At 39.7% G+C, this 8,674-nt stretch overlaps 1 protein-coding gene across 1 annotated transcript in view; it reads right to left on the bottom strand.

Moving 5' to 3' along the window:
• Nucleotides 1-1,683: 1,683 nt before the first annotated feature.
• antxr1c (ANTXR cell adhesion molecule 1c) overlaps nt 1,684-8,674 on the bottom strand; it is a 55,851-nt gene continuing 48,860 nt past the window's right edge. Inside the window, 3 exon segments of the mRNA XM_034134858.1 lie at nt 1,684-3,563; nt 3,565-3,791; nt 3,794-3,905. Coding sequence (XP_033990749.1) covers nt 3,423-3,563; nt 3,565-3,791; nt 3,794-3,905 — 480 coding nt within the window. The 3' untranslated portion in view covers nt 1,684-3,422.

Raw genomic sequence — 8,674 nt, 5'->3', positions numbered from 1 at the left:
TTAGCTGAACAGCCAATCAGAGTGATTTCTTTGGCCGACGGCCTTTAGAATCGGCGGCGGAAGGTGTCGGCACGGCCGAAAAGACGCAACGGGGCGGGACACACCAATCTGAGTAGGGCGACAGGACGCTCATCGATGGCCAGACATCTATCGACATCTATCGACGGCCGAAATCGGCTTGGTGTGTAAGGACCTTTATGTTCACCTGCTAGTAGCTAACTTTGTCGTTTGGTGCTGGGCTAGTGTCTTGTAGGCTACAGTGCGTCAATCTGAGTTTGTTTTACCACAAAAAATCGCTTAAAAAGGCCTTTTGTTGCCATCACATACTTTCCAGCAATTTAAGATTTACTAGTTGCTTTAAAGACCTTCCTCATAGTAGCCAGTGTTACCTGTCAAATACAGGTGTAACTAATCACATTAATCATGGTGTTCCTCGTCCAGGGACTTACTTGTCTGAGTTATTGGAAACAAATAAAACAGAGCCCATTGTTAATGTTATTAATTACACCTGTGATTTAAATGTTTGCTATGAAAAAGGCCTATTTAAGGCAATCAAAATACTTGTTTCAGGCTTGGTATCACTTCTATATAAACAGGTTAGTGGGAGACATTACTGTGTGTAATAGGGTAAACATCGTTAAGTAATAGATATCCCAACAAAATGTGATCACTGACTTTAAGACAATTACGTTTTGTGTTACAGTTTTCTGAAGGACGGCCAAAATCCTAGCCTTGTAACTCATGGTGTTTGCCCAAAAGTGTGTGTGTGGGTAGTATACAGGGCTAACTGTGAATAGTACAGTTATCTACTGTCCAAACCTGCAGGGGTGGAGCTGCAAAAGGGAAATTACACATGCAGACACTGAATCCTGTATTTCAGAAATCACACACAGGTAGAAGCTTGGAATTCAACCTTTATTCATACCGTTAAAATAGTCATGTCGATCAACAAGACAAAATCATATACGTCTTTCATATTGGCTTCAGCACTGCTGTTTCTACGTGTAAAAAAACACTGATTAACATCATGTATCTCATCTTGATTAGGAAAGACATTGAGCTCCCCTTCGAACACTGATCCTGCATCAATGCTGCGTTTATACTGACATTCTTTGTTGAGTGTTATTGAGGTGAACCGAATTAGTACATTGTAAAAAACTAAGCCTCTTAACATTGTTCCTTGAAACCTTAATCCAGCAATTTAGTGCATTATTAAGTTGAATATCTACCAGACATGTTCACATACTCAGAAAACTGCTGACTCCAACATCAAAATACGTTTATATCCAAACTTTAAAATCCAATGTGTCCTTTTTTTATTGAAGCTAAAAGGGTTCTGGGAAATGAAGTCAACTGTGGTAGAAGTTACAAACCGGGATTGTTTTATCCATATCAGTTTTTTTTGTCCACCCTCTTCGGATGTTATCAGCTGATTAAATGGCCGTTATCAGGCCCTACTTGGCACCATCTATACATCAGATTTATTTTAAAGTTGACATACAGTTCGTACATTTCTTAAGTTCGGGGACAAATGCACTCTTTCCTCAAGTTAATTTGTCATGCCATAACCTTATCATATAGAGTTGTTTAATACATTAAGTTTAACCAACAAATTCGGGCACATGTGATTTACCCATTTTCCCAGTCTAAGGCATTGTAAAAGTAAAGAAAACGACTGAAATCGACCATTAAATGGGTTTTATTCGACATTCGACATCATTTAAAACAGGTGGATAAGGGCAAACATTCCAAGGCATCACAATCCATTTGATTTGTTTATAGCAACTTCTAACTAACCTGAGCTGTATTGGTTTATCAGTCAAATTAAGTTAATTTTAAAACGTTCATGTGGATGGTTGGACACTTTAATGAAGCAAATGCACCTTTCTTTGAGCTCAATTTTAAGGCACTTAGAGCGATAATGAATGCATGTAGAAACACAACGGTACATGACATAACTGAATGAAGTACATAAAAAAAAAAAGTATAAAAAATGAACAAAAGAAGTAACTTCCAGAATGCACTGAATATTAAAGGAATACCAGCATTTTTCAACCCCTTTTTTACACAATCAAATCACAATCTTTTTCATTTTTTTGGTGCCATTCCCCCACCCAATTAACAATGTAGCCAGCGCTAACATGGACGCTAGCGGCGTCTTTTCACCTGCTAGCAACGAGCTAAGAGTGCGTAATACACACCAAGAATCACACTTTTACAAAAGAAACATGAACAAATTAACTTTGGAGAAATCACATTCAATTTGTTCTCAGTGTAGCTGAGGGGTTGTGAAACGCTGGTAAGCCTTAAATGACTTTTAACTGGCTAGCTGTTGCATTTCTAAATTCTGTGCACAGTGTCCGTCTTGCTGGTTGGACACCTTGTCGATATTCAAGTACTCTCCTCTATTTCTCTGGGGAGTAAAATAAATTAGATGCTCTTTGAACTGCCCTGCAGTTGCAATGTGACCGGTGATGATGAACTGAAAACATAAAACACACCTATTGGTATCAAAGTACAGTATCCAGATAATGTATAAAAAATGTGATGAGACCTGATTTCTGGTTGTTCAATATCGATGTTCCAATGCTAACAAAAATGAATACATACTGTAGTTGTCCAGCAGTCTATGTGCGCAGATACCAACAATATATATATTGCTGTATTCTAAATTCAATGAAAAGGACCAAATCCAAAGCCTCAAAGATATCAACCATGTAACATTCCAATGCATCTCAAACACATATTGTAAAAGCATCCCTTCAATAAAACATCTGTACACTTCCCTTTGGCTGAATGGTACAAAAACTGGAACACAAAATCACGTAACTGTAACATTTCTGTATCAAAAGGTGGGAATTTCTTAACATTTTCGGGAAAACACAACATCGCAAAAAGCTTAAGAATCAATTTGGCACTGCAATCAATTTGCAATGTCCACATATTCATTAAAAAAGCAGATATGATTTTATCCTAGTTACTCAACACCATTATCAAACAGACATTTCTATGAAACTACTTCCCAAAACCTCTGATTCACCGTCACAGCAAAGGAGAATAAGCCAATCCATTCATCTCAAGGTTTACCCTCGTTACTCAGATTTCTCTTCCAACAATGGCCTCAGTAGTTGATAAAGACAACAAAGACATTTCATCCATTGCATCATCCATTGCATTCTTCTTCTTCTTCTTCGGACTTCCTGTCCCTACATGCTTTGCTGTCCAGCAACAATCATCCGTGATCTAACAAACCCCAACATTAAGTCAAATATTTTCCCGAATCCCCACATTTGCCCTATTTGTTGGACACAACATCAAGTCAAACTGATTTTTTTCTAAATTGTAAAGGGGATCCAGCCTTATTTTTGCACAAAACAATGACAAAGGTATTTATACATTCTCCTTCTCCCAAGTTGTTCACGCTAAGTCGTAGCATGTTTGACGAATACTGCTAAATTACAGTTGGACTTGACACTCTCCCATAAAAGAAGGCTGGGATAGAAAGTACTGCTGATCTTTGGCGTATAGCAGGAGTATCTTTGGCAGCGACGACCTGAACCTTCAGAACTGAAAGAACTGGCCAACAGAGCGGTAAGTCTCTGATTTCAAAGCGGGTGCATAGATGGGGGGTGGGAAAGGTTTGTCTTTGTGATTCAGGGTCGGAGAGTGGGTGGGGGGCGTGATGGGGGTGCACAGGGAGGTCCAGGAGGGGTACGGGCTGGTGGGGGTCCTGGGAGAACCTGTCCTGGTACTGGAGGTGATCTGGAAGGAGGGCTGGCCACAGTGGGAGATGGCGTGGAGGAAACAGGGTGGTAATCAGGTGGAGGGGCGGAGGGTTTGTGGATCGGGGTGCGTGGGGCAGCCTTGGCCTCATCTTTCACTCTTGTGAAGTTGATGCATCGACCCTATAAGACGGAAAGGAAAGAGACGTGTTAGATTAAGGACAAGTTTGACTTCAAATCGTGACATGAGTTGGTTTTTATTGGCTCTAGGAATGGGGACAGAATGTGGTTCCTAAAGAACTTTATTCCAAAACCCCAATAGTCCAAAAGAAGCTGTTGTTCCTAAAGAACTTTATTCTGAAACCCCAATAGTCCAAAAGAAGCTGTTGTTCCTGAAGAACTTTATTCGGAAACCCCAATAGTCCAAAAGAAGCTGTTGTTCCTAAAGAACTTTATTCTGAAACCCCAATAGTCCAAAAGAAGCTGTAGTTCCTAAAGAACTTTATTCTGAAATCCCAATAGTCCAAAAGAAGCTGTTGTTCCTAAAGAACTTTATTCTGAAACCCCAATAGTCCAAAAGAAGCTGTAGTTCCTAAAGAACTTTATTCTGAAATCCCAATAGTCCAAAATAAGCTGTAGTTCCTAAAGAACTTTATTCTGAAACCCCAATAGTCCAAAAATAATCTGTAGTTCCTAAAGAACTTTATTCTGAAATCCCAATAGTCCAAAAGAATCTGTAGTTCCTAAAGAACTTTATTCTGAAACCCCAATAGTCCAAAAGAAGCTGTAATTCCTAAAGAACTTTATTCAGAAACCCCAATAGTCCAAAAGAAGCTGTAATTCCTAAAGAACTTTATTCTGAAACCCCAATAGTCCAAAATAAACTGTTGTTCCTAAAGAACTTTTTTCCGAAACCCCAATAGTCCAAAAGAAGTCCCATTGGACCGAAAGCCCATATGTCTGACAAACCATTATTTCCAAAACAAAGGCCCATTGCTCTGAAAGTACGAACTGTCTGCAACAAACAGGACGTTCCATTTTGATTCTTACCACCAGCATACGGATCACCCGCCCTAGTTTACCTCTGATTGGCTAGTATTTGGTGCCTTCATTGGTTGGGTTGGTTAGGTATGTGATTGGTTAGGTTTTAGGGTTGGGGTCAAACAAGGGTTAGGGTTAAGAAAAGAGAAAGTCTTGCCTTTTTCATCTTATATGTATGTTTTTAAGAAATTAGCCCTTGGAACCATAGCTACTCTTTTGGGACAACAGGCTTTTGGACAAATGGCCTGGAGTCCAATAGAATAATTCGGACCAATTCGGACCATTTGGGTTTAAAAATAATGTGCATTGCGTCGAGGGATGAATCCATCTTTCCTGTTGGTCCAAAACTTCGGTCCACACTTTAAAATTAGGTTAAGTTCTACATAAGAACAGATAGGGTTAAACTAGGGTTAGGGTTAACAAAAGAGAAGGTCATGCCTTTTACATAATTTCAGTATTTTTTGGAACAATGGCCACTTTTTTGCGTCTGTCAGACAAATGGCCTACGGTCCAAAAGGCCAATTCGGACTATTGGGCTTTCAAAATAATGGGCATTGCATTGAGGGATACATCTATCTGCCTATTGGTCCACAGCTTCAGCCCAAACAGTAATATTACATCAGGTTTTATGGTAACAAGGGTTAGGGTTAGGGTGTATGAGGCAAAGCAGTCAAGTTGTAAAGTGTTAACGTTGACTTATTAGACTGTAAAAATGAATTGGTTCCGTCAGAAATCACATTTCACTCCTGAGCTGCTCGTATAATATTACCCTAACCACGAGTTCACAGAGGTCTTTCTCACCATAGTAACCCTACCCTGCGTCGCAGTTACATGTGGTTAGCAGCCGGAGCGAAGTGAAGTAATGTTAATCCACTAATAACCAGTGATTGGAGCCACAGGATCAAGGTTTTACAGAGTGGGAAATGAGGGAATTCACAAAGCTGTGTGGAATGAGAACAGCTATTTCCAACTTAAACATTATGTACAAAGTATTGTCCCTGTGTTTTTAAAAGAAAGGGTTTTTATTTAGTGATATTTCTATGGAGAATATTCATGACAGGACCATATTTATGTTGATCTGCAATAGTGTACATTCTTGCAGATAGAACAAGTAAGTAAGTAAGAAGGGATAGAAAAGGTCTTCGGAGATTAAGAGAGAAAATAGTATTAGAATGAGTAAAAATCAAAATAAACCAAATTGGAATGAGACAGTTCTTTAATATCTCCCTCTACGTATGCTACTTCAACCATCCACTTTAGTCCTCTTCCATTTAACCAATCATCTCTACATGTACGATACACTCCTCTCTAACACATACCTACAGTCACATAAAGGCAACTTTTTCCCCAAACGACCACTTAGGAAAGTTATTGTATTTACACCGACTTGTAAATCATGTTCTGTGAACTCAAACAAAAGGTTGCAAAAGCTAGCAAAAAATGCCCGAATTTAGCGACGACCACCAGTTTCTGGTCTGTCGCCACTTATCCAGTCTGACATTCCTAGACCTCGACAAAAAAACAAAAAGATGAGATTCTGTTCTTGCCTTTTTACCGAGGGAAAGATGTGCAGAGACTACATTTCTCTGAGCAACATGCACTCATGAAATTAAGGAATTATGAGTTTTTTAGTTCAGTCTGGGTCTGACTAACGCTAGGCTAACTGGTTGCTTGTTGTGGCTACATATTAACCCAGTGGTTTGATGCTTACCCTTTTGGTTTTCCAATCAACTATACTCAAGCTATATAACCTGGGCAATTATTCACTGTACGATATCACTGTAGGAATAATACCGTTATTAAACTTTACATTTCAAGCGATTATCTGGTTGTCAACTATTTTATCTTAGTATTTATTTAAATAAGTATGCACATTTATACTTTAACGTCTTGATGTTTACATGAATATAACAATAAATCAACTATTTCTGATCCTGATTGTGATTATGCAAGCAAGTTACTCGAGAGGATTTTAGAAAAAGAACTTGAGTCTTGCTTCATGTACATCGCTCTGTTAGCGCCCAGCTGCGGTTTAAACCCACGAACATTTTCCTGGATTAAAATAAACCACACTCACTCGTTTTCTAACACTGACCTCCTCCACTGTCTACAGTCTTACCAAGGTCATAAAATTGTCTAGGCCTGGGCAAAGCGTGTGTGTGTGTGCGTGTGTGTGTGTGTGTGTGTGTGTGTGTGTGTGAGAGAGAGACAGCGTTGGTGGAGACAGCCCTGGCAGTGGTCTGCTTTAGGTATTACCTCATGTCCTTTAGCCAGCTAAATGCTTCCCTAAGGAGCAATGTGCTTACAGTATGGGATGTGTGTGTGTGTGTGTGTGTGTGTGTGAGAGAGAGAAAAAGACTAGCTCTACCTCATACTGTACTCTGACGTCAGTGTAATGGATGTGGTTCTGATGACACACACACGCACGCACGCACGCACGCACGCACGCACGCACGCACGCACGCACGCACGCACGCACGCACGCACGCACGCACGCACGCACGCACGCACGCACGCACGCACGCACGCACGCACACACACACACACACACACACACACACACACACACACACACACACACACACACACACACACACACACACACACACACACACACACACACACACACACACACACACACACACACACACACACACACACACACACACACACACACACACACACACACGACAAACCATGGGCTTTATAATGATACACTCTAACCCTCACACACAAAACCACTGTGATCTATATCATACAGTACAGAGGCTGTACTGAGCAAACAATACGAGGGGTTGTTGAGTTCATTGCTGGCTAAAGAAATATGTGTGTTTGTGTGTGTGTTGGCTACCAAACTCTGTCATTTTAATAGTTTTGACTCAGTATTACAGAGTGCAGAGTCACGATAAATCAGTCCGTGCCAGATTCTGGTATCTCGGTGGGGGAGAATGAGCCACATGTGTGCGAGACGACGTCATCCCTGCAGCTTTTCAAAGTGATCCAGGGTAAAGTTTGGTTACACTTCACACAGAACTTGACGCAGACGATACTCGCTGCAGTAATTGCAAAGCCAAATGAAAAGCTGGCCAGAAAACAGGCTTTGCTTCCTCTGAGTAACTCTGAGACAAAGAGGGGATCGGTATTGGAGAAGAAACGGAGGTAGGGAGGGTTTTCTTTGTGAGTGTGGGCGTGTAAATAATGTCAATGTTGAAATTGAACATTTTGGACCAATTTTCTCACAGCTGTAATACATATTTTGTCATAACAGAGAGAGTTAAGTACCAAAAAAAAGATACGTTGTGATTCGATGTATTTTTGATATAGCATGTTTTCTAAACTATACTAACTATTTCTTAATAAATACATTTCCGATGTGAATTTTTTGTAAACTCCAATGAGAATTAAATACTTGATTAAGTATTTCCTCATTTTAAGAACAAGTGAATTTATAGAGAACAAATGAATAGATATAGGACTAGCCAATACTGTCATAGAGAAAATATAGAAAAAAATAATCAATAGACATTTTAAAGATGGTTTTGACCATATATATACACAGTTTGCCGGACCCTAATCAAGTAAATGTGAACATACCTAACCCTACTACTCACAAAAAGTACACAAACAAGAGGATATTTTTGTTTTAGTACATTATATTCATCAGTAATAACTTAGTACAACTTTCTTTCTGCTGTCTCATGGCTACACTGTACAGTAATGAAGCAAAGGCCATGACAAATGAAGAAATCCAGATCCAGATTGGTCCAAACCAATGAAGAGTCCAGACTGAACTCATGTAAGCCTGAATGTTGCAGGGAATGTAACCGAAAATAGTTTTTTCAGGTACAGTAAAACTCCTAAATGAAAGAGGTGACCGACGCTTGTTTCCACTCTTTATTCCTGAAATAAAA

This window comes from Trematomus bernacchii, unplaced genomic scaffold (assembly GCF_902827165.1).
Source record: "Trematomus bernacchii unplaced genomic scaffold, fTreBer1.1, whole genome shotgun sequence".
NCBI classification, from domain to species: domain Eukaryota; kingdom Metazoa; phylum Chordata; class Actinopteri; order Perciformes; family Nototheniidae; genus Trematomus; species Trematomus bernacchii.
The sequence above is the reverse complement of the archived record's forward strand: the minus strand, read 5'-3'. Positions and strand labels throughout refer to the sequence as shown.